General features: G+C 45.9%; 1 protein-coding gene across 3 annotated transcripts in view; it reads left to right on the top strand.

The window, feature by feature from the left end:
• Positions 1-25,514, top strand: part of Myo7b (myosin VIIB) — an 86,984-nt gene that overhangs the window by 8,130 nt on the left and 53,340 nt on the right. For all 3 annotated transcript variants that reach the window (XM_010637664.2, XM_033757156.1, XM_010637663.2), the window contains exons 2-6: positions 1,715-1,755; positions 10,802-10,915; positions 11,720-11,872; positions 12,997-13,181; positions 22,852-22,973. In XM_010637664.2, the coding sequence (XP_010635966.1) occupies positions 1,738-1,755; positions 10,802-10,915; positions 11,720-11,872; positions 12,997-13,181; positions 22,852-22,973 (592 nt within the window). In that variant the 5' untranslated portion in view covers positions 1,715-1,737. The remainder of the gene's footprint in view (positions 1-1,714; positions 1,756-10,801; positions 10,916-11,719; positions 11,873-12,996; positions 13,182-22,851; positions 22,974-25,514) is intronic.

The following is a 25,514-nucleotide window of genomic DNA, read 5'->3' as shown; positions in this document are numbered from 1 at the left end:
TCGAAGTCAGTTTCTAGGCTGGCTAGGTGCAGAGACAAAGCTAGAAAACAGGCTAATAGATGGGGTAAGAGGGAGGGCTGCGGGGTCAGTATGCAGTTGACCACTGAGAAAACAGTTGCCCACTAGGGTAAGCTGGAGGGGTATGGTCTGCAGGGCAGTGGGAGGACAGGGCTTCCGGAGCCCAGCAACTCTGGGCAAGCCATGGGCGAGTGGGAGGCTCTGGAGTCCGGGCGCAGAGCAGTGGCACTCTGAGGCATGTGAGAGTCCATGCTTGTGTCTGGCGGGAACAACCCTGGGCACCAGGAGGTGGAGGCCATGAGGGCGAGCAGGGCAGACAGACACGGAGCTGGAGACTTCGGATTTCCCCCTGGAGTAGACAGGCCAGGAGCAGGAAAGCCCAACGGCAGCCAGGGCAAGGCCCTGTCCCTCTGTGTCTTCTCTCTCCCCACCTGCCCTGGGTTACGTGAGGTGGAAAGGGGACCGGCCTCAACTCAAAAGAGCAGTATGGGGGCTGGGGATTAATGCAGTGGCACCTCACCTGCCCTACAAGTGCAAAGTCCTGAGTTCGATTTCTGGTACCAAAAAAATAAAAAAGGCTCTGTGGGGCTCAGCGTTCCATCAAGGTCTTCTCTTATTTTGATATGGACTCTTAAAGCTTCCCAAGGCAGCGAATATGGGACAAAGAGGTAGATCTGGGGGCTGGGGATTTAGCTCAGTGCTACGGCCCCTGCCTCACAAGCTCAAGGTCCTGAGTTCAATGCCCAGTACCGCAAAGAAGAAAAAACATGCTAATAAATTTTTGTTTTAAAAAAAAAAAAGAGGTAGATTTTGGAGCTGGGGAGAAGACTCCTCTTGCTTGCCAGGTGAGCGGCTTTGGCAAACACCTGGCATTTCTCAGCCTGTGTTCTCACCTGTGAGACAGGGATGAAAATGTTTTTCCTCAGGGTACCTCTCTACACACCTCACTCGTCCGTCCAAGCCACTGTTAAGTAACACCCTCCTCAGGGGCTTTACATACCCTTGCAGGGGACAGATATTGACTGAATCCCTCCTGTGGCAAGCCAGTGCTGGATGCAGGCGATAGGGTGATGAATACCACAGACCCAGGACCTGCCCTTTGCTGCTGGATAGGAAGGATGGGAAAACCAGCTCTTAAGTCTGGGTGAAGGTGGGGGACTTCTTTCACCTCCCTGGTCACGCCTGCCTGGGTGTTCCCAAGGCATCCAGGTGCCGGGACAGGTGGGGAATAAAGAAGATCTGGATTCGGGAAGGGAGGAGTGGCAGGGTTGAGGGCTCAGCATGCAATGGGAGAACAGTTGCCCTCAGCAGCAAATGCTCTGGAGGGGTATGGTCCGCAGGGGCAGCTGAGCTTCCTTTGCAAAGCACCATGTAGAAAGTGGGGCAACACCTACGCTGTGGGTGCTATGAGGTTTTAAAGTATGTGACCTGTTGTGGTTCTGGCAGCAACTTAGCTGACTTCCCAGGATGCGCGCTGGGGATGTCAGACCAAGTTAAAACCTGAGCTTCTGGAGGACAGGTACCTCCATTTCACTCCCTGTCCAGCCCGCGCCTGAGTTCAATAAGGAAGAGGCAGGACCAAGAGGCCAAGGGGCAGCTTCCCGCTGTTGCCTGGGATGGTGACTCATGCTCCTGCCCCTGGGCACTCCAATCAGGGGTGCCCTGTTCTGACGTCCTGCTCTCTCTCTCCTCACAGGCTGTGCGGAGCTGCTGACCAGGATGCTGGCGTTCAGGCTGGTGAGAGTTTCATTTATGTATAGAAGAGTTATTTGTGGAAGTTACCCAAGTTCTTCCAAGGAAAGATGAAAGGCAGAGATCTTAGAAAGAAAATACCAGAGCCAAGGAAGTTTGGGAAACAAGACAGTTTTTATTACCTAGAGAAAGCAGGCAGCCTCTGGATCCGGGCAAGGGTGCCTCAGGCGCACAGCAAGCTCTCCGTATCCTCAGCGATGAGAAAGGGGTTTCCCTTCCCGTTGTTGTGGCATTTGCAGAGAGCTTGCTCGGGAAAAACAGGTGACTGGATGACTGTGGGACAGGATCAGTCTCTGCATCCTGTTCCCTTCTCTCAGCAAATGTCCCCACCGCAGTGGCAGACAGGCAGCCTTGTTGACAGGATGTGGACAGTTTTAAGATTTACTGTTAAGCACCAGGAACGGCATGTGATTGGCAGGGAAAAGCTGGGATGTTGGAGGAGACCCAAGAAGGAGCCCACACCGGCCTGGGCCTCCCTCCCTGCCCTCCAGATTTCCACTCCTGCCCTACCAGTCTCAGAGCAGTGCTGCAAAGTCCTCCTTGGTAAGAAAGTGTCTGCAGAATTCTGCTTCTGAGTGCAAAGCAGTTGAATAGCCATCACCCCTTGCTGCTGGATCCTCAGTGCTGAGAGGAGGCCTCACCACCTAGCAGGAGCCCAGGGGCTCCCAGAACTGACCCACGGCATCTTCTGACCAACAGAATGGGCCGTGAGAGTTTGTCGTTACTGCTTTTCAGCTAGGGAGTAGAAATGAGGCTGTCTCAGGCTAGAGAAAAAGATCACTGTGGACTGAAAATTCCAGTTGTAAGGACTTTGGGCAACTGCTGCATCACACACATAAGAACTTGGCACCACTTTGGAATACAATTTGGTTCCTTAAAACATTTTTTAAGGGCTGGGGATTTAGCTCAGTGGCACTGTGCCTGCCATGCAAGTGTAAGGTCCTGAGTTCCATTCCAAGTACAAAAAACTTTTTGTTTTTTAGGCTGAACAGGGTGGTATACACATAAACCCCAGAACCCCAGAGGCTGAGGAAGGAGGATCGCCGCTAGTTGGAGGTTAGCCAGGGCTACATGGTGAGTTCAAGGCCAGCCTAGACTACACAGAGACCCTGCCTCAACAGCAACAAAAGAGATGTTTTGAGACGGTCTCATTCATGGGGATCCTCTTGCCTCAGCCTCTCAAGTGCTGGGATTACAGGTGTGCGCCACACCTGGCAAAATACAGTTTTTAAACTGGAACATAGAACATAAAAACTACATATTTATAAGGTACCATGTGATTTTTTTGACACCTGCAAACATCGTGTAATGTTCAAACCAGGGTAAACATTATTTATTTCCTCAAACACATGATGTAGCTTTAAGGCAAAACCAGATTCACCATGCAAAGGAATCTACCCACGAGCATCATTAGCTCAAGTGCTCTGGGTAGCACCTGGATTATAACCACTTTAATGACATCCCACCTTCCTTCCAAATGAGCATCGTGATCGCCAACCTGCATACACGCTGAAGGACCGAGGGCCCTTCCTGGGTGAGTGCGGGCCGAGACAATTTGATCTTTGAAGTGTCTCTTTGTTAGGTTGGCACAGTCCCTGATTAATTAAGCCATGAACTTTCATTCATTGATCTAACGGAAAACCAATCACCCTTTTACTGTCCAGGCAACCCACCCCTTAGCAGGTGGGGATACGGCACCAGCCACCTGTCCCTGTGGTCCGGGAGGGCCCCTCTTTCAATCAGCTCACTGGAGTCAGGGCTTGGGCCTCAGACACTGCTGCTGGAGCGTCCTCCATCCCTCTGCAGGCTCCTGCAGCCCATCTCTCCTACCAGGAGAGGAGAGGGACGTGGCAAGTGGGCACACGTGGGAGCAGGGAGCAGAGCACGCTGCCTGTGTCAGTGTGTGGACCAAAAGCCATTCGTCTTAGCAGACGTTGCACGACAGCCTCTGAGGGCCGGGTCTCCTGGAGAGGGCAGCTCACAGCTTAGCCGGCAGTGCCACCCTCCGCAGGCGGGGCTCTGCCGCAGCAGGAGTAGTGACAGTACCAGTGGTTCCTCCCACAGAGCAGCGCAGGCTTTGGAGGTCTCTGCTTTGCGCGGCTCAGTTTCTCTCACGTCTCCACAGACTCTTTTACTTTCTTTGCAGCTGGCCGCTGGGATTTTTCTCTTCTCACCCGTTCTTATCATGATTCAGCTGCATTTGCACGGTCCTCTTTTTCTGGCAAGAGTTCATGAAGAATCTTTGCTGTCACACACTTTGCCCACACTCTGGTTCCTAGTCACCCGGCTCCCTTGGGACCAACACCTCATCGCTGTCTGCGTTGGGAATGGTCCCTTCCTTGCCTCGTCTGAGCTCCATTTTGCCGAGAGATGCTTATCAGTCTGTCTTCAGCTTGTAATTTTCTTGCTTTGATGCTTGGCCACCTGTTTCCACTGCCAAGTGCAATCGTTCACACTGAAAGTTTAGCCATGAGGGTCTGATGAGATTGAATTAATTCATTCAGGATACTTCACGAATCATGCTGTCTACTGTTTCTTTTAACGTGGCTTTTTTGGGGGTGGGATTGTTACGGATGGATCCCAGAGCTCTGCTCATGCTCCACTGCTGACATACATCCCCACCCCTTAGTTTAGTTTTTATTTTTCTGAAGTTACAAACACACAGAGTCAGCTCCCACCTCCTTTTCCCTAGAAGTAACCACTGTCAATCCTTTCAGTTGATCCCTTTGATTTTGCCCCTCTACATCTCAAAAGAGCCTGCAGTGCTACTTGATTTTTTGCTTCAGACATTATCCGTTACTGATTTCCCTCTTTATCTGAAAGGACTTAGCTCCTCACCTGGAACCTCTAGCCCGGGCATTCATATAATTACTATCTGTCTCTCCTCCCAAAGTATAAAATCCTAGTTTTAATCAGATCCACGTGCAGAGTTCAAGCTACTCTTATCAAAATGAATGCTACTCTGGGCCAGGGATTGAGCTCAGTGGTTCCGCTGACTGCCTCACAAGCACAAGGACCTGAGTTCAATCCCTGGTACCAAAAAAAAGAATGCTACTCTCAACTAAGCCATGCAGAGTACAGTAAGCACAATTGTGTATCGCTTAATGAGAGGATAACTTCTGAGAAATATGTTGTTAGGCAATTTTGTTGTGCAAACGTCATCAGGTGTCTTATAAAAACTAAGACAGTTACAGTGTCAGTAGGATATGTAATCTTATGGGCTTACCATTGTGTATCTGGCTGAACATCGGTCTGTGAGCTGGGACTAAAAAAATGTGCTTTCTTTTGCTGCACATTATAAGCATCCTTGCCTCTGTTTACTGTGTTTTTTTAACTCCCTACTTTAACCTCCAATTTTCTCCTAGATATGTCCCAATTCACCAAGAGTTCCATCAATTTCATCTTTAGGAAGAAACTGCTCTTCAAACTGTCAACCTGACACCTAGATGATGTCCTTTACTTGGGACACATCTGTCATCTTAGGACCATTCCAAATTGGCTCTTGTACCTCCTTCACATTGATTCCCTTCTCCTGGACCCTTATTCCTGTGTTTTGACCTGGCACATCTTGTAGCTGCTGCCGGAGAAAGGGAACACTTTCAGAAAGTACAAGTAAATGCTTCTAAGAACCCCCACATCTAGAAATGTGCTAGTCACATTTGACTGGTCATGGAATTTCATATTGGATTTAATTTTCCCTGAGGATAACCGAGTAGTTTGCTGTGTTCTGCCTTTTGGCTTCCAGCAAGGCTGTTGTCAAATCTGATAACATCCGGGGATTGAACTCAAGACCTTAAGCTTCAGAGGCAGGCAGCTTCACCACTGAGTTAAATCCCCAGCCCAGCATCCTACTGTTCTAATTCTTAATTCTTTGTATGAAATGTATCCCTCTTTCTCCTTGTTACCTCCTGTGAGTCTGGGGTTTAGGGGTCCCCAGACTCACCCTTGCTGGGCCTGTCTCTCTCTCTCTCTCTCTCTCTCTCTCTCTCTCTCTCTCTCTCTCTCTCTCTTTCTCTCTCTCTCTGACCTAGAGGAAGAAGAATCAGAGAAGACCGGGGCAAAGCAAAAATTTCCTGCAGGTATTGCAAGAAGTGGTACATGACCACCTTGGGGGAGGAGCGGGGTACCCAGAGCTGAGTAACCACTGAGTGCAGGCCAGCAATCCTGGCCCCCTTGTTAGAACTATTGGAGTCCCACACACACACACCTTCACCTACCCCTGTAAGCATTTATGATCTTCTCTTTGTCACCATGGACTTTGAAACTTCACTGTGATGTGTCACAGTGTAGCTCTGTCTTCATTCTTTGTTCACGGAAGTTTGTCTTTGAGGTGTTTTTTCCAGAAGGCTATGTGAGGGCTATGTATCATACCTTGTCTTCAAAAATGTTTGTTACTCTTATACTTGAATGACTATTTAGCTGGGTTTTAAAAAAAGCACATATCAGATTGTCCTTTTGTTTAAGTGTGATAAAAACATGACATTAAATTTGTACCTTAACCATTTAAGTGTATAGTTCTGTAGTGCTATCTTCACATTGCATTTTTTCATCTGACAAAAACTGCACCCTCTGAACATTACTTGCCTCTCCCCCTAGGCCTTTGGCAACCACCTTTCCATCTTCTCTTTCTACGAATGTCACCACTTTAGAAACTTCATATGAATGGAATCACAGGTTCATCCATGTGGCAAAGGAAATGATTTCCTTCTTTTCAAAGGCTGAGGAACATTCCATTATATGTATTTTCCTACATTTTCTGTACCCAATCGCCAGTTGATACTCCGGAGTGCAACCTCTTCTTTTTTTGACACTGCACATGGTGCTGCAATGAATGTGGGTGTGCAAATGTATTTTGGGATCCTACTTTGAACTCTTTCTTATTTATACCTAGCAGTGGGATTGTTGGAGCATGTGGTGGTTCTGTTTTGACTTCTTGAGGACTCTCTATACAGTTTTCCATATGGTTGCACCATTTTATGTTCCCACCAAGAGGGTGCAATATTTTCACCCTCTACATTGTTGCCAACACCTGTTGTTTTATGTTCTTTTGACAGTGGACATCCTAGTGGATGGATTGCTCTTTTCTTGAGATTTTTGAGGGGACTGTTCAGCCCTCTTAAGGGAATTGAATTTGTCCTGACTCTTCTTTTTATATGTTAACTGGATATTTTCTTTTTTCCCTTTTTTGTACCAGGGATTGAACTCAAGCCCCTGTGCTTGCGAGGCAGGCTGCAGAACCACTGAGCCAAATCCCTGGCCCCAACTGGTTATTTTCTTTTTGTCTGCCAACCCCTCAAAACTTCTCATTTTTAAAATCTAGTAACTTTTACTAATATATGTTCTGGAGTTATTTTTTTCAATTTAAATTAAGTTTATTTTAGTTGATACATAAAGACATAAACACTGTACACATTACTGGGGTATTACATGATATTTTTATACATGTATACATCGTGCTATGTTTAAATCACATTACACATCTATCTCCTCAAACATTTTTCATGTATTTATAGTGAAAACATCAAAATCCTTCTAGTCTTTCACAGTAAAATGTTCCTAACTCTTGCCTATAGTCACCCTGTTGTGCACTAGAGCTACTTATTACAAATTAACTGCATCTTGCAATCCATCAATCAACTTTTTCCTGGGCCTCCACCCTGCTACTCCTCCCAGCCGCTGGTAACCACCATTTCACTTTCAACTTCTATGAAATGAACTTTTTGGATTCCATGTATGAATGCAAGCATGCAGTTCTTGTCTTTCTGTGCCTGGTTTATTTCACTTAACGTAATCATGAAGTTTCACCTATGTTTTTGCAAACGCAACTGCTGTGGGATTTTCTCGTAGAGAGAGGGGACACCAAGGCGTTTTTCCCAGGAAGCAGCTTTATTCCTGCTGGCACTGACTCAGCAGATTCGTCTCCAAAGACAGAGTGTGGAATATGGTGTAGTTGCACACTTTTATACAATTTTTATGTCTTTGCCTCCCTTATATGGCATACACTAGCATTTTACGGTCTGGCTGGGTGCACATTAGCATTCTACAGTCGAGGTGGGTATGATTTATGTTGTAGAGTTACACCAGGACTACACTTGTACACAGAGGCTGACGTCAATACATTGTAAAAAGTCCCAGCCCTACATGTCTACCACAGCAGAATCTCATTCTTTCTTAAGGATGATAGTATTCTAATATGAATACACACGACATTTTCTTTGTCCAATCCTCACTGCGGTTTCCATCTCTTGGCCCATGAACAGTGCTGAAATAAACCGGAGTACAGATGTCTCTGATACATTGAATTCACTTCCTTTGAATTTATACCTAGTGGTGGAATTGCTCCATCATATTTTAATTTTTTGAGGAAACTCCATCCTGTTTTTCATTCTGGCTGTGCTAATTTGCAAGGTTTCCTTTTCTCCCCGTCCTCACCAATATTTGTAATCTTTGTCTTTTGATAATAGCCACTCCTACTGAGGTAAGGTGATGCTGTGGCTTTTATTTAGATTTCCCTGAGAGTTAATGATGTTAATCGTTTCTCACATACTTGTTAGCCATTTGTATGCCTTCTTTTGTGAATATCTATTTAGGCGTGTGTAGCTCATTTTAAAAATTCAGTCATTTGGCTTTCGCTGTTGAACTTTTAGAGATCCTCAAATATTCTAGATGTTAACTCCTTGTCAAACCTATAGTTCATGAATATTTTCCCCATTTTGTAGGCTATCTCTTTACTTTTGTTATTGCTTTATTTGCTATGCAGAAACTTTCTAGTTTTATGTAATCTCACTAACCTATTTTTGCTTTTGTGTCCTGTGCTTTTGTGGTGTTGCAAAAAAAAAAATCTTTACAAGTTTCTGAACCATTTTTCCCATATTCTGTTCTACTTGTTTCCTAATTTCAGGTCTTACATTTATGTCTTTAACTCATTCTGAACTGAATTTGGTAACTGGTGAGAGATAGGGGTCTACTTCCAGTCTTCTACATGCGGATATCCCATTTTCCCACCACCATTTATTGAAAAGACTGTCCTGCCTCCAATTTGGGTTCTTAGCATCTTTGTCAAAAACCAGTTGATACATGAATTTATTTCTAGACTCTCTATTCAGTTCCTTTGGTCTGTGTCTGTATTTTTATGCCAGCACTATGTTGTTTGGATTTCTACAGAGTTGTAGTATATTTAAAGATAAGTGGTGTAACACCCCCTGCTCTGTTCTTTTTACTCAAAAGACCGGCTCTGTGTGTGTGTGTGTGTGTGTGTGTGTGTGTGTGTGTGTGCGCGCGCGCATGCGCGCTGTGGTTCCATATAACTTTTAGGACAGCTGGATACAAAACAATGCCATTGATATTTTGATAAGGATCGCATTGAGTCTGTACTAGAGTTGATTGTTATTTTTCCTGGTCCAGGTCTTATTTTAAATTTGATTTTCTTGGTACCTGTGCATGTTTTCTCTCTCTAGATCCAAGTCTTATTTAGTTTTTGGAAAGCTATCTTGAACTGTATCTTTAATAATCTTTCTCCCCCCATCCAGTTTTCTTTTGAACACTCTGTACTTTTCCTGTCTTCTGCGTCTGTTGTTTCCTTCCCATTTCTTTTTTGAGCTCTGCAACTCAAGTCTCTTTCTCCTCGGGTGTCTTACCATCAAATCCCTGACCGCTCCCTCCAGTTTGCACATTGACGCGTTGTTATAACTAATGGTGAAATATTTGGATCCTACTCTCCACTGCTCTGGTAGCTTTCTTCCTCCTTGGCCCCACCTCTTCTCCCTGTGGATTTGTGTCTTCCTGTGTAGACCAAAGTGGTATCTTTGGATTACTCCTCTTGGGATGGTGAGAGTGTTGTGTTTTTGTTTTTGTTTGTTTGTTTGTTTGTTTTTGAGAGGGTCTTTAGACCAAAGTGGTATCTTTGGATTACTCCTCTTGGGATGGTGAGAGTGTTGTGTTTTTGTTTTTGTTTGTTTGTTTGTTTGTTTTTGAGACAGGGTCTCACTATGTAGTTGAGACTGACCTGGAACTCACTATGTAGACCAGGCTGGTCTCGAACTCGCAGTGATCCTCCTGCCTCATCCTCCCGAGTGCTGGGATTACAGGCGTGCGCCACCACGCCCAGCAAGAGTGTTGTGTTTTTGTTTGGTAGCAGGAATCAAACTCAGGACCCTTCTGCTTGGGAGGTGGGGCAGGCACCACAGGGCTAAATCCCCAGCCCAAGAGCATTCTTGAATCAGAAGGAGTTCTCCAGAGTCAGTGCTACATTCAAGCTAGCGGAAATCTCCACCTGGGCTTTTGGTCCCACTTCTCCCACCCAATGGACCTGGGCAGTGAGGGCTTTTCCCTGGGGAAAGCATCCCTACTCCCACCTCACCGAGAGACTACTGCCCCAAATATGTCTTACCAGTTTCTCAGAACAGACGCAGGCCGGGGAGCACTCACAGCCACCCCGTGTCCTTGCTCCTGCTGGTGCAGCAAGGTAGCCATGACAAGATGTGCCCTAAAACAAATATCCTGGCCCTTTTCTGGAAGCTGCAGTCAGGCCATCTTTTCAGCTTCCTCCTGCGTCTTCCAGCAGCCCTCCTGCCTGCTCTGTGGTTTAGCCATCTCCCAGCTTTGCTGAAGACAGTGTTTTGCTTTTGCATCTCTCTGCCTGCCGGCAACCTGGAGAGGATGCAAGAGAAAAGCGACTCTCATCCCCACACTGCTCTAAACCGCTGTGTTCCACGGCCTTTGCAAACAGCGGCTGATTTGGTGGGTGTGGACTTTCCTTTGTGAGAGGGGCTTTGGGAAGGCCTGAGTTTCTGTCTTTGGCGAGCTTATGGTCCCAGACAAGACAGAAGCATGGCAGGAGGTGGCACAGGCAGCGTTTTGTACCTGTCCAGTGAGCAATGCAGGTGACATAGATACAGTCACAGGGAAAAGAGGCCAGGAGGGAGGGAAAGAGACAGAGTCAGAGGTGAATGCAGCTGTAGGACAGGTGAGTCTCCAGTAGCAGGGGGGAGGGGAGACAGGACTCAGACTGTCGTTTCCTCCTGCCCTCCAGGGTGACCATGTGTGGCTGGACCCTCCCTCCACCGGTAAGAGCAGCGTGGCCATTGGAGGCATCATCAGAGAAACAAAGCCAGGCAAGGTCTTGGTTGAGGATGACGAGGGCAAGGTCAGTGCTGCAGGACTCATCTCCTGGGCCCTCCTGCTGCTCCCTAACACCAGGGGTTCCCAAGCCCAAGGGCATCTGGGAGGCAGGACAGACCACAGTGGAGCCCCATCCCGGGGCGTGTTGTATGTTTGTCTTGGGGACTCCAGGTTGCATGCAGGGGAGACTAAGAGACCAGGGGAAGCAGGAGGAGGTGAGGTGCATGAGGGCTGTGGAGGGGAAGGCAGGTGTGCGGGTGAGGGAAGAGGCGCTGGCGGGGAGATGGGTGAGAACGGTTTGTGGAGTAGGAAGTGAGAGGTGGGCGGCTCCTGCTCTTGGGGAGACGGAACAGCCCCGGGTGGAGAGGGGAGGCAAGGGCTGCAGGGCGAGTGTCCAGCTGACCCCGCCCAGCCCGAGGCTGCAGGATGAGGCACTTGCAGACATGGCCTTCAGGAAAACGTTCTAGACTGTGGACGAAACTCCAGATTATAGAAGCCAGAAAAATAGTAATATCTTCTTCTTGCATAACGCTGTGCAGTGTTTCAAAAAAAACAGTTTTACTTGCTTTTATTCTAACAACTGGTGAGGCCCCCACTGCAACCTGACCATTAAATTGAACTTCTAGGTACCAAGTAGCTCCCCTCCTCAGCCTGAAGTTCAGCCCCAGCCAGCTGCACATAGACCCCAAGCCCTAGACACATACTGACAAAACTGTAGATGGACCTGTTTTCATCACAGGTGCCCCCGACCTAAACTACAGACTGACTCTGTCAAGAGGCTGGCCATAGGGTGGCTGCCCCTGAGGGAAGTCTGTGCCTGTCGTTCCAGGAACACTGGATCCAAGCAGACGACGTTGGTGCCCTCAGCCCTATGCATCCCAACTCAGCTCAGGGTGTGGACGACATGATCCGCCTGGGGGACCTGCATGAGGCGGGTATTGTGCACAACCTCCTGATCCGCTATCAGCAGCATAAGATCTACGTGAGTGCTCCTACTTTGTGTCCACAGAGAGCCCCCAGGGGTGGAGGAAAACAACGCCCCAGGGATCTGGAGCCAGCCACTGCTCCACTGTTCCCGCTACATGAGAGAAGCCAAACACCAACCTTTCTCACCCTCTGGTTCCAATCTGAAAGGAGCAGGGAAGTCACACCCCTGGGTAAAGCACAGTGCCTGGCACCCCGTAGGTGCTACTCCCTGCCCTCTGTCTGTGGCTGAACAGAAGGCTTGCTCTGAGCAGTCAGGTGGATGCCAGAGACAGTGAGGTGGGCGAGCCTTCAGCCTAGGTCACCCCGCAGAACACCCTTGCCCACCTGGGCGAGACCTATACCAGCTGGAGTTCCAAAGCCCTGCCCTCCACTCAACCAGTCCTATGGTGTTCGGAACCGACACCAGCTCTCCGGGGTGCTCGAGGTTCTACCCAAGTGGGTGTGCGCAGGCTGCCTGCCCGGGCCTCTTACACATCTGGACTGCACAGAGGGACAGCTGGGACCCTGCCCAGAAGACACCCAGAGGGGAGAGAAAGGACCCTGAGGAGGGCAGAGCAGTGTGAATGGGGGTCAGAATGCCTGGAACTGACAATAACGGCACTAAGCTACACTGAACAGCAGCTTGCCCTTTCCAAAGTGCCTGCATGCATCCTTTATCCGGTCCTCAAGGCCTTGGCACAGAGACTGGATAATCCAGCTGGGCTTCATGGGGCCTCCGCAGAGCAGGTAGTGCTGGGCTGGACTCCCGGGAGTGGGCCTTGGCCCCGGGGCCCAGAGCGTGAAGGATGTATTTGGATAGTGAGGGCTGTTGACTGGCCTTCAGGGAGGCCCCTGCACAGAGCAAGTAAAACTCATTTCCTGTATCATCAAGCCCCTGTAAGTACCGGGCGGAGTGCTTAGCGTTTAATCTGACTGGAATGCTGCCTCCTACCCCTCCCACTTCCCGGAGGAAGGGTCTGAGCAGTTGAGGGTCTTACTGCCACCTCCCAACACAGTCAGCTCCCACTCTGGCACCGGAGTTGTGGGTCCCAGGAGCTCTCAAGAGGTTGCAACCAAAGCTGGGCCAGGGCCACCGTTCCTCTCTGGGGAGGGCCAGCTGACCGCCTCCTCCTCCCCCAGACCTACACAGGATCCATCCTGGTGGCCGTGAACCCCTTCCAGCTGCTGCCTCTGTACACCCTGGAGCAGGTGCAGCTCTACTACGGCCGCCAGGTGGGTGAGCTGCCCCCACACGTCTTTGCCATCGCCAACACCTGCTATTTCAACCTGAGGAAGAACAAGAGGGACCAGTGCTGTGTCATCAGGTGCGGCTTGGCTCCCCTTGTTCCTGGGGCAGAGTGGGCAGACGAGCGGTCGCATAGGTGAGGTCTCACCCCTGAGGTCCGCGAGGGAGGACCATGTGGCCGCAGCTCCACGAGAAGCTGTCAGGTCGCTGGAGCCCAGGAGGGACTCACCTGTCGGCCTGGCCTGGCCTGCCTGGGACTGACCACAAGCCCTCCTGCTGCCAAGGGGAGGGAGCTCAAGAGGGCAGGGGAGGTGCAGTGGGAAGGTGGTTCCGGAGGGTCCGGCTTGGTGCTGAGCAGTCATTCACGTATTCATTTTCATGCATTTATTCATTCAAGATGTATTGGAGCGCCGCTGTGCCTCTCACTGTTCTAACAAGGATAATGGCAGCAAACACAAGGAACTAAAAGCTCTGTCTCGTGGAGCTCCCATTCTGGAAGGGGAAACAGGCAGGCAATAAATAAATATAATTTGTGCAGATACTAAGAGCCCTGGAAAAAACATGGCAAGAGAAGAGGAAACAGAGTAGTTGCTTTAAGTGGAAAGGAGACCAGGCACAGTCTCCCTGAGCAGAGACAGGGTTTTGAACAGAATCCAGAATGATGTCCTCAACCATCCACTGAAGCTTTTTTGGTTTTGGGTTGTCTTGTTTTGTTTGTTTTGTTTTGTTTTTAGGGTCTCACTCACTATGTAGTTGAGATTGACCTAGAACTCACAGCGATCCTCCTGCCTCAGCCTCCCAAGTGCTAGGATGACAGGAGTGCTCCACCACGCCCGGCCTGAAGCGGATATTCTTATTCCTGTGTTACGGTGGGGAATCCTACAATGAGGGAGCTTGGAATCCTTTTCCAGGGGCACACAGCAGTGAAGGGGAGTCAAACTCAGGGCTCTGGAGATGAAGACAGAAAGATGCCCTGGGACTGAGCTGCCCCAGTCTGCCCCTCAAGACAGGGGGCCCAAAAGACCTCCTAAGCCAAGCTGGAGCACAGGCCGGCCGGCCAGGAAGCTCGTAGGGCCAGCTCGTGCCCGATGGCAGCAGTGCCAATGGAGACTGCATCCAAAGGGAGACTCCGGGGCCTGGTGCACTGCACCGAGTGAGATGTCATCCTGAGTCACACTGGGCTCGAAGGATCAGCCGAGCTGAGAGTCTGAGACCTACCTGGGCAACACAGCAGAACCTAACTAAAAAAAAACTAAAAGAAACATAGTTTCACTTTTCTTTCTTTATTTACTTACTTTTTGGGACCAAGGATCAAACTCAGGACCTTGCACTTGCAAGGCGGGCTCAGGCCACTGAGCTAAGTCCCTGGAACATAATTTCAAACGTGAGCCTTTCATAGCACCGAAACCATGGGGGGTCTTTGACCCAGTCATCGCTGAAATGAGGAACCCAGCCAAGAAGGATGAGAATGCAGGCAAAGATTCTAACTGAAGAGGACAAGAAAATGGGAAAGAAGCCTTAGGGGGAAGAGCTGAAGGGGTTCTTGAGGAAATCAGGCTGGTCTGTTAGCAGAGGAAAGGGGTCAGCTTTGGGGGCTCCGGAGTGGGCTAGGGTCTGGTTGGTCTTTTATTAAAAATGTTTCATGAGTACGTGCTCTCGGTGCACAGTGCTCACATTCGTCAAAGAGGAGTTGTACCTGTACATAATATACCTTCATTCTCGCTCCTTGTTTACCCTCAAGGTTTCTCACACAAGAGAAACAAAGCTATGTTTAAACTTGTGTCTGATTTATTTTACTTCAAATTATGAGATGACCCGAGTTGATCGTTCTTTATGGCAGAATAGTACTCCATCGTATATAAAAACATCACACTTTCTTCAACCATCCATCTTCTCGTGGGCATAAGGGCTGCCTCCAAGATTTACTGATAATTTAAATTCTTCATTTCCTATCCATAGTCCTTTTTTTTTCTTTCTCTTGTCTAATTGCTCTGGCTAATGTTTCTAGAACTATACTGAACCAGAGTGGTTATATTGGGCATCCTCGTCTTTATCCTGATTTTAGAGTGAAAACTATCAGTTTTTGACCATTTAGTTTGATGTTGGCTATTGGTTTGTCATAAAGTGGCTTTTATCAGATTGAGATAAAGACCTTCTATTTCAATTTTGTATAGGGTTTTTATCCTGAATGGATTTTGGACTTTGTGAAATGCTTTTTCTGTGTCTATTGAGATGATCATGTGGTTTTTGTCCTTTGTTCTGTTAATCTGTTACATTTATTGATTTGCATATATTGAACCATCCCTGCATCCCTGGGATGATGCCTACTTGATCAGGATGTATGATCTTCTTGATGATTTGCTGCATTCTGTTTGCCAGTATCTTATTGAGAATTTTTGCATCTGTGTTCATTAAGGAGATTTGCCTATCATCTCTTTTCTGGTTAGAACCTTCTGTGGTTATAGTATCAGACTAATACTTGCTTCCAGGAATGACTTTGGGAAGATTGCTTTCCTTTCAATTTCACTAGAGTTTAAGTAGTGTCATTAGATCTTTAAATTTCTTGTAGAATTCAGCAGTGAATCCTTCAGGACCAGGCTTTTCTTTATTGGTAGTTTTTAAATTACTTCTTCAATTTCATTGACTGATATTGAGTTACTTGGAATTTTTATATGCTCTTGATTCTGGTTTGGTAATTCATATATTCTTAGGAATCTGTGCATTTCATCTGAGTTTTTCATCTTATTAAAGTACAGGTTCTCAAAGGAGCTACTAAGGAGCCTCTGAATTTCTGCAGAGTCTGTTGTGATTTCACCCTTTTCATTTCTAATTGCATGGACTTGGGTCTTTTCTTTCCTTATTTTGATGAGATTGACCAAGAGTTTGTCTATTTTGTTTAATCTTCCAAAAAACCAACTCTTTGATTAATGTATTCTTTGTACTGTTTTCTTAGTCTCAATTACATTAATTTCTACCCTCATCTTTATAATTTCCTTCCTCATATGAGCTTTGGGTTTAACTTGCTCTTGTTTTTCTAGAGCCTGAGGTTCAACTTTGTTTATTTGAGCTTGCTCTGTTTTTCTGATGTGGGAATTCACCACTATAAATGTCCCTTGTAGGACTGCTTTCATTGTGTCCCATAAGTTCTGGTATATCATACTGGCATTATTGTTTAATTGTAGAAATTGTCTCATTTCTTCTTTAATTTCATCTGTGATTCATTTGTTGTTCAGGAGGATATTTAATTTCCATGTGTTTATGTCATTTTTGTCATTTCTTTTGCTATTTGTTGTCTGTTTGTTGTCATACAGTTACTCTGGTTCTGAAGCTTGGACAGGGAGGGTGAGGTGAAGAATCACCAAGCAGACTCTGGGGAGGTTTCTGGAACACTTTTGTTTTTAATAGGCAGAGCAATCGCTTATATAATCGAGGAGCAAGGGGAGGGACACTGCATACTGGGCATAACATGATTGGTTGATGCTCTCATATTTCTATATAAGGTGATCTTTTGGGCGAGCGATGGAGGCAGTGAGTAGGAGAAATGGGATGTCCTTCAGCCGGCTCTAAGCTAGTCTCAACGCAGGAGAGTGAGCATGCTCAAACTCCTGAGTATCCCCTAGTATGCTAGGAGATGTGCATGCAGTACACTTGGTTCTGCCATGCTTAAATCTCTCTCACAATTATTTCCAGTGTTGCTGTACTATGATCTGACAATATGCATGGAGTAATTTCAGTTCCTTTGCATTTCCTTAAGCAAGTTTTATGAGTCAATGTGTGGTCTATTTTAGAAAGTCCTGTGTGCTGCTGAGAAGAATATGTATTCTGTTTCTGGGTGGTGCACTCTGTGGACATCTACTAAGTCCATTTGTTCAAAGGTTTGGTTCAGTTCTGACATTTCATTGTTGATTTTTTGTCTAGTTGATCTCTGTATTTGTGACAGTGTGGTATTGAGGTCCTTCAGTACAATTGTATTAGTGCCTATCTGATTTTTCGTATACATTAGTGTTTATTTTATATAGGTGGGTGCTCTGGTATTTGGTGCCTATATGTTTATGATCATTGTCTCTTCCTCTTGAATTGTTCCCTTAACAAGTATGTAGTGACCTTCTTTGTCTCTTCTGATCTGTCTTGTCTTGAAAGCCACTTTACCCCTTCTTTTTTCTGGGTTCCCTTTGCATGAGGTTTTGTTTTCCATGCTTTGACTTTCAGTCTATGAGATTTTCTTCTTTAGTTAATGTGTTTCTCGTGTGCAGCATGCTATTCAGTCTTGTTTTGTGATCCATTCTGCAAATCTGGTGAATTGAGACCATTCATATTGATGGTTTTAACTAACAGATATCGACTTGTCCTTGTCAGCATATTGCTTTCCTATTGTTGATTCTTTTTCTTTCCCTTCCATTTAATTACTTGCCTTGCCTTATGGATTCATTCTATTGGGATTCTTGGAATTTTTTTCTTCATTGTGTTTTTCTAAAATAACCTTCAGAATGTTTTGTAGTGCTGGCTAGGTTGTCATACATTTCTTCAGGTGTTCTTTATCACAGAAGTATCTAATTTCTGCATCCATTTTGAAAGATAATCTGGGTTGGAGGTTGTTTTCTTTTAAGGCTTGAAATACTTCACTCCAAGCTTTCCTTGACTTGAGGGTTTGTGTTGAGAAGTCTGCTGTAATTCTGATGGGTTTTCCTTTATAAGCGATTTATTTCTTTTCTCTATCAGCTTTTAATAGTCCTGGTGCTACTTTCTACTCTCAAAATTATAAAGTAGAAAGACAAAAAACTCGGATGAAATGGACAGATTCCATTGTCCTTGTGCTAAATTTCTGGAATCTTGACTATCATATGCCTTGGTGTAGGGTTTGTTTCTTTGTTTGTTTCCTGATCATGGCTAATTGGAGTTCTTTCTATATGTCTCACTTATCTGTGTATCAGATTCCTTTGTCATGGTTGGGAAGTTTTGTGCTGTTACTTCTGTGAACAGGTTCTTCTGTTTTTCACTGATTCCAATTAATCTTATGTTATTCTTCTTTGAACCATCTGGCAGCTTTTGGATTGATTTTTCATGGTTTCTTACTATTTTAAAGAAGTCTTTTATTTGATGATCACTATCCAGAAGCCTGTCTTCCAGATCTGATATTCTATTCTCACAGTGGTTGAATCTGCTGTGTATACTTTTTTTTTTTTGTTACCGGGGATCAAATTTGGGTCCTTGTGTTTGTGAGACAGGCAGCAGAACCACTGAGCTAAATCCTCAGCCCACTGCTGGGTATACTTTCAATAGAATTTTTAATGTTCTGAATATCTATTTGAATCTGAATGTTTTTTATTTGTTTCGGTTGTGGATTAGGTATTGTTTTGTTTTGTTTTTGAGACAGGGTCTCGCTATGTAGCCCTAGCTAGCCTCAAACTTGCCGTAATCATCTCCTGCCTCTTCCTCTTGAGTGCTGGGATTACAGGGGTGCACCATCATACCCAGCTTGAATCTGTTTTATGGAATCCATTTCTTCCCTATGTGGGGCATTCAGGTTTTCATCACTTTCCTAAAGTCCTCTATTTTTTTAATCTGTATCTATGCTAGATTTACTAACTATGTCCTTCATTATGGTCATTATCTCTTTAGTTATCTGTGTAATTACTTCTGTGATTTTTCTGGAGACTCATGCACCAGGGCTACCATTTCAGAGAGTTCATCTGGGTGGCTTTTAATTTCTTCCTCCTCAATGCCCCCCAGATTGGCCTTGGGTGAGCTAGAGGTCTGGGGTTGCAACTTGCTCCCATGTTTTCTCATTTTCTATTGTTTTTGCTGTTATTATTTATTTGTTTTCTGCATTGATGCTTGGAAATTGCTTATGGTAACTAGTTTTATTCTAGTATAGAAACATCTTTAGGAAATGACTACTTTTCAGAGATGTCTTCTAGCTGTAACTGGCTCTTGGCCCTTAAATCTGTCCCAGGATCCTGCCTCTTCTGTTCATTAGGGATGAGTGGTTGTAGCCTGTTTGGCCCAGCACGCATTTCTTTGGTACTGGACTGCAGGATTGTTTATGTCCCACAGACAATCTAGGTATTGGTATACAAGGATTAACATACAAGGTGATAACCTTGGCTAAAGTAGTTTGGTGAGCAATAATACAGACTGGAAAATGAAAAGTGATAACTAACAATTTTCCACTTTTAATCATATGTACAAGATTTGTAGTTACAAAAAAAAACTAAGACAAGTCAGAAAATTATGTACAGTAAACATCCACTCAGTAGAGCAATTTTACCCTGAGGGGGTAGAAGTTAAAAGGGAGAAGAGGAAAAATAGAGAAATAGAAGAAAAAAGGATTAGAAGCAAGGCTGAAGAACAGAAGAAGATTATCCAAGCTTCAGGAACCTAGTGAAGAAGACAGGAAGGAAAGAAAGCATGAAAAAACAAAAACAGGGCTGAAACAAAATAAAAACACTGCAAACAGGGGTCCAGGGATTTATCTCAGTGGAGCCACACCTGCCCTGCAAGTGCAAGGCCCTGAGTTCAATCCCCAGTACCATAAAAACCTAAGAACTGTATTCACCCTCACTAAGAAATAAAAAACAATCAGAGAAAAAGAAACCCCAATTGAACAAAAGCAAACAAACAACATCAAAAACCCCAAAGCAAAGGAAAAAAAAAGGAAGTTTCTCTGTGATTTCAAGCTGGTGGTTATCTTTTGGGGTCTATGGTATTGTGGCAGGGTCCTATTCAAGATGTGACTCTGCTTTTGACAAAGAAGGCAACCAGAGTCAGATCTGTGCTGGATAATCCCAATAAACTGATAGTAGGATTAGGGCATGGTATTGGTTCTGGGACTTTCAAATCCACAGAAATTAGGCTGAAACTGACGTCTGGTTTTGCACTTGGGGCCTGAGTCAATTTAGCTTATAACCTTCTGGGTGTCACTTGCTGGCCCTCCATGCTTCCTTGACTGTGGATGTGTCCTGTGATCATCCCTCACCCAGTCACTGTGGTAGTTTAACCCTGGGAATCCCGAGATGAAGCTGACCGAGGTTGCTCTGAATCCTGGGCTTAGTTGGCCCCTCCCTAAAATGGTGCCTGACCAAGCACATTCTCCAGGGGACATGGCAGTCACTGGGCCTGGAGTCACTTACCACGTGTTGTAGTGCACAGCATCCATTGCTCTGTTCCACTGATGCATTTCTCCTTGGAGGCCCCTGGAGTTGCCTGCTTTCACTGTGTTTCTGTAGATTCTGTCTTCCTTTCTCATGCCTTAAAGCCAGGAGCCAAGGAGAAAGTGCAGATGGCCTCTTCCTTTTTCTGTGTTGTGGTCTGTCTCTTCAATGTCTCTGTAGGCTCCAGTTTTTCCTTCAGATCCTTCCTGAGTCCCAGAGATCCACCTCTCTCCTTTCCTTCCTCAAGCTGTTATTTTCCAATGTCTGCATTCCAAATCTTGGAGAGGCTGATGTGTTGCTGCTTCCAGTTCTTCCATTCTCCCAGAAGTTCCTGGTTGATCTTCATCTCAGTTCTGGTTCTGTGAGGTGACTCTGGAGAATCCTTATCATTTGAGGGGTAATGCAGTCCTCATGAGATGACAGCACCACTTCAGGGGAAGCCTCCGTTTCTGTCATGGGGCAATTGCTCCTTTTAGGGAGACAGTCTCACTCTGGGGTAATCTATCTGCTTCTCCTTGAATCCAAGGACACTTAAGCTTTAGGACAATGACTAGAGACTTCCAGGCACCACTCAAGGAGGTATGGAATAGGACTTTGTAAAACCTGGCAGTTGAATGTCCCTGCAAATCTTGAGACTGCTTTAGTTATTCTTGGTGTCTTTCATCATGAAGTTATAAAATATGCTAGGTAAATTTATTTTTTTCTCATTGAGTTTATTGGTACATTTTAGGTATACAGTGCAGCTGCATTCATCATTGAGATCTTGTACCTTTACATGACAGGTCTTGGTTCTCATTTTTTCCCCTTATCCCTGCCATCCTTTCACCCCCTTCTCCCTTCCCTATTTATAAATGTTTTATTTCCATTTTCTCATTTTTTTTCTTTCCCTTATTATCTTTCTCCTACCCTTCCCACTTCCCCTACACCATTAGCCCTTTTCTTCCTATTTCACGCTGTCAATTATACCATTAAGATCTTATTTACACTTTTAGTTTTTCACACCAGAGAAACTATTCAGTATTTACACATGTGTGACTTATTTCACTTAGAAGTATATCCTCAATATGCATCCATTTTCCTATGAATGACTCTAATTCCTCATTCTTTATGGCTGAGTAGCCTTCCATTTTATAGAAAAACCACATCTTCTTTATCCAATCTCCAACTGATGGGCAAATGGGCTGTTTCCAAGTTTTAGCTATTACAAACTGTGCTGCTATAAACATAGGCATGCTTATATCACTGTGATATGATTCTTTTAATTCTTTTGGAAAGATACCCAGCAGAGAGATGGCTGGGTCAAGTGGAACCTCTAGTCCCAGCTGTTTGAGCTATCTCCATATTGATTTCCACAGTGGTTGCACCAGTCTGCACTCCCACCGACAATGGAGAAGGGTTCCTTTCTCCCCACAACACCACCAACTTTTGTTATTGGTTGATTTCTTGATAGCAGCCATTCTTTGTGGGGTGAGGTGGAATCTCAGTGTTGTTTTCATCTGCATCTCTTGAATGACCAGTGATGTCGAACATTTTTTCATACATTTACTTGCTGCTTTTATTTCTTTGTCTGAGAAATGTCTGTTCATTTCAGATACCCATTTTTGAATCAGGTCTTTATATTTGGGGGAGCTGATTTTTTTTGAATTCTTTATATATTCTAGATAATAGTCCTTTTTCTGAGGAGCAGCTGGTAAAAATGAAGGCTCCAAACTTTATCCTGCTTTTAGTTACCCACAGGGGAGATGTTGGCCCAAGTGAAGAGTCTCTGCTTTTTGGCAACAGTAGCCTTTAAGCCCCAGACTGTCTGAGTACTTGGCTTCCCCAGGACCATGAGCAAGACTTTTAAGCTCTCTTCTCTCTGTGTTCTGTCTACACTGGTAGGTTATTTGATGAGCTTGTGTTTGTAAAATCACCTGCATGCAGCAGGTGCCACAGGAGCCCATGAGTACCAGCACACGTTTTCTGGTCTAACTCTGCTTTGCTGCTTTACCCACTGTGGACTTTTCAATCGTGGCTTTTTCAAAAGATTATATTTTTAGAGGAAACAGGTTTTTTTCTTGGATTTGCATAAAATAGTGCAAGAGGGAAAACAAAATTGACCGGAAGTTGAAGTGGGTAAAGTGATTGTGAGAGTTCATTCTGTAAGCTTTACAGTGTGGGAATCTTTCTCAGAGGTTTTGCAAAAATGCAGACGCTGATTCAGAGCACTGGATGGAGTCTGGGAGTTTGCCTTTTCGTCCAGGTTATAGATGCTGTTGAGCTGTGGGCCTCACTTTCATGTTCAAGACATGAAGTCATCTTATTCATTCATTTGTACTAAGGAGCATTGTGTCCCTGGAATGTTCCAGATCCTACTGTGTCAAGGTTCCTGCAGCCAAGCAGAAAAGAAAAGATAAACACACCGATAACTTGTACACCACAAACAATCTGAGAACTACAGGGAACTTCAGGGCAAATGCGGTGGGATTTCTGCATGGGGAAAGGGTGTTCCTACCATACTGGCCCAGAAAGCAGGCCAGAGGTAGGTCTGCAGGAGAGTGGAGAGATGCTGAAGAACTGGCCTTTCCGTGAACTCATCATTCCGTACCCTCTTGGCAGTGGGGAGTCTGGGGCTGGGAAGACGGAGACCACCAAGCTCATCTTGCAGTTCCTGGCCACTGTCAGCGGCCAGCATTCGTGGATTGAACAGCAGGTCCTGGAGGCTAACCCCATCTTGGAAGGTAAGTGGTCACTCTGGGGATGTGTCCTCCCCACGATCTCTTGATAGGAGTCTTCCTACAGGAAGTGACTGTAGGAGAAACAGGATAAATTACAGATCTGCAGGCAAGGAGGCTGGTGGACAAGAGTATGGGGCTCTCAGGCAGCACACAGGAGACTGATGATTTTATAAGATTTCATTGTGCATTCGCCACAGGATGTAAGAAGCTTTCCTCTCAAAAGGGGCTCTGAGATCAAATCCAGTTGGGAAACACTGGTTGTGCTCATTCCGGTCCCCTGAGAAGCAGTTGCTGAGCCCTATACAATTAGGACTGCAAGGGGCTTGTTGATGGGATGATCTTTGCAGAAGAAGCTAAAGGAGGAGGAAGCAGTCATGGGCGGGGCAAGACTTCAGAGTAGGATGCTGATTGCATACTTCTGAAAGAACACTGGGGAGGAAGCAGAAGGCAGGGGTGGTTCTTACCGGAGGCCTCACATTTGGTTTACTGTTCAGCTTTGCCGTCTTGTAATTCTGCCTAATTTTCCAGCAAGAAGCCCCAGTTGCATTTTGTTGTGGGCCTGCAGGCTTGGGTGACCCAGTGACAGGCTCTGGATCACTCGGCCTCTCTGAGGAGTCCTGCATAGGGGCCTGGGCCTGGTTCTGGGGTTCAGTTCCTGGTGGGGGTGGCCCAGCAACTCATGACCTTAGTCCCACACCTATCGGCTGCTGGGCAGCACAGTCTCTCCTTTCTTTATGAATGAGATGTGCTATGTGTACAATGAAAGCTCCCTTTTCTTTTGGTGTAGTCTTATCATTCCCCACCTTAGTTATGAACTAGGATGTCTCCTTCATCTCCAAAAACCTTCCTCAGGCCCCTTGTAGTGAACCCATCTCCCCAGTCCCAGGCCCTGGCAACAACTGACTTGTCCTCCTCCTGCCCCATAAGTTCTGTCTGCTTCAGAATGTTACAGAGTCAGAATCATTGAGTCGGTAACCTTTGCATCTGGCTACTTTCCTTAGTGGGATGCACTTGGGATCCCTCCCCACTGTGGTCAGTATCCACAGCTCATTGCTTTCTCAAGTTGAGCAGAATTCCCTTATGTGGAGACATCACCATTTTTCTGTTCACCAACTGAAGGACATCTGGCCGGTCTATGTTGTTAGCAGTTATGAATACAGTCTTTATCGATAGTTGTTCACACAGACTTTTGTGTGGACACGTTTTTTTCTCTTGGATAACTGTGCAGGGGTGAAATTGCTGACTCAGTGGTGAGTGAGCCATTGAACTTGGTCAGAAACTGTGGAGGTTTTCCAGAGTAGCCATCCCATTCTGAATTCCCACCTACAGAGGGTGAGAGTACTCATTGTTCTGGCCTGGCTGGCACCTGACACTCTCCAGGCTATTGGATGATAACTGGATTGCTGTCCTTATGACTCAGTGGCCAGGTGCAGTCTGATAGTCCTGGGCAGAAGTCCTAGTTACAAGTGTAGGTTGGTAAGACCCTTAGGGGGTTCTTATAACAGCGCTCATTATAGACTTATGTGTTTAACAGCCCTCCATTCATGTTCTGGCTTCATTAATTAATTGTTTATTAGGTTAAGGTTCAACATGAGTGAAACCATTTTGACTTTGACAACTTTTACAGTACACAGTGGGACATAATGCAAAATCTCTTTCTTACTGTGTGTCATATTAGAAAAGCCTTCAGCAGTAGCTCTGCAAGGGACACTTTGGATCATGCTAGAACCCAGACCACCTCACCCACTTGCTGGCTATTCCAGCTCAGCAAGCTCACCCACTCCATCCCAGTGTCAACCTGGCCTCAACCTGGGCCTTTCTCTAAAATGTACATCTGCTTCCTCGATCTGCCTTCCTGTCCCTCAGCACCTGCAGAACCAATTCCCAACTCCTCAATCTGTTGGGAATATGCCCTCAGACTCTGCTTGTTGATGCTGATAATATAGCACTCAGACAACAAAAAAATCTTGACAAGGCAAAGTTGTTTTACTTCTACAGAAGGGCAAGACTACACTCTAGCATTGGGTAGTAGATGCACAGAGATGCAGCAGAAGGTTCCTTTTATTTCCTAATGCATGAGAAGCAGCTGACCTTCTCCCCATTGGCTGGTTTGAAGGTTCACAATCTATTCTGATTGGCTAGTTCAAGTGGCTTGAGGGGAGGGCCCAATGGACTGCTGGGCAGGGTCACTAAAGGAGGGAAGAGTGGGGTATGGGGAACTGAAAGTTCTTGGCTGTTGTAAACTATCTTCAGTGGTCGGCTGTGTTCCCAGAATCTAAGCTGAGCAGACATTTCTTGTAACCCTGGCAGCCTAGGGTAGACTAGATTTTAAGGAGGAGGTGCTCCTGTTTATATCCTTTAATAGAAAAGACAGGGCCATGGTTTCTCACAACCCTGGTATTCAGGATTTGGTGCCACCTGCCCTCTACTACTGACCAGCTCTGTCCACCTCCTATTGGTGTCCTATGTCCTACACTGGTCCAGTTTCTACCCCAGAGGCCCCCACCCCCACCCCCCAACCTGTTCACCGCCTTCCTTCTCTCC

The sequence above is a fragment of the Fukomys damarensis genome, unplaced genomic scaffold, assembly GCF_012274545.1.
Source record: "Fukomys damarensis isolate Sample0158 unplaced genomic scaffold, DMR_v1.0_HiC HiC_scaffold_29, whole genome shotgun sequence".
In the NCBI taxonomy this organism is placed as follows: Eukaryota; Metazoa; Chordata; class Mammalia; order Rodentia; family Bathyergidae; genus Fukomys; species Fukomys damarensis.
This window is presented reverse-complemented; position numbering and strand designations above follow the sequence as displayed.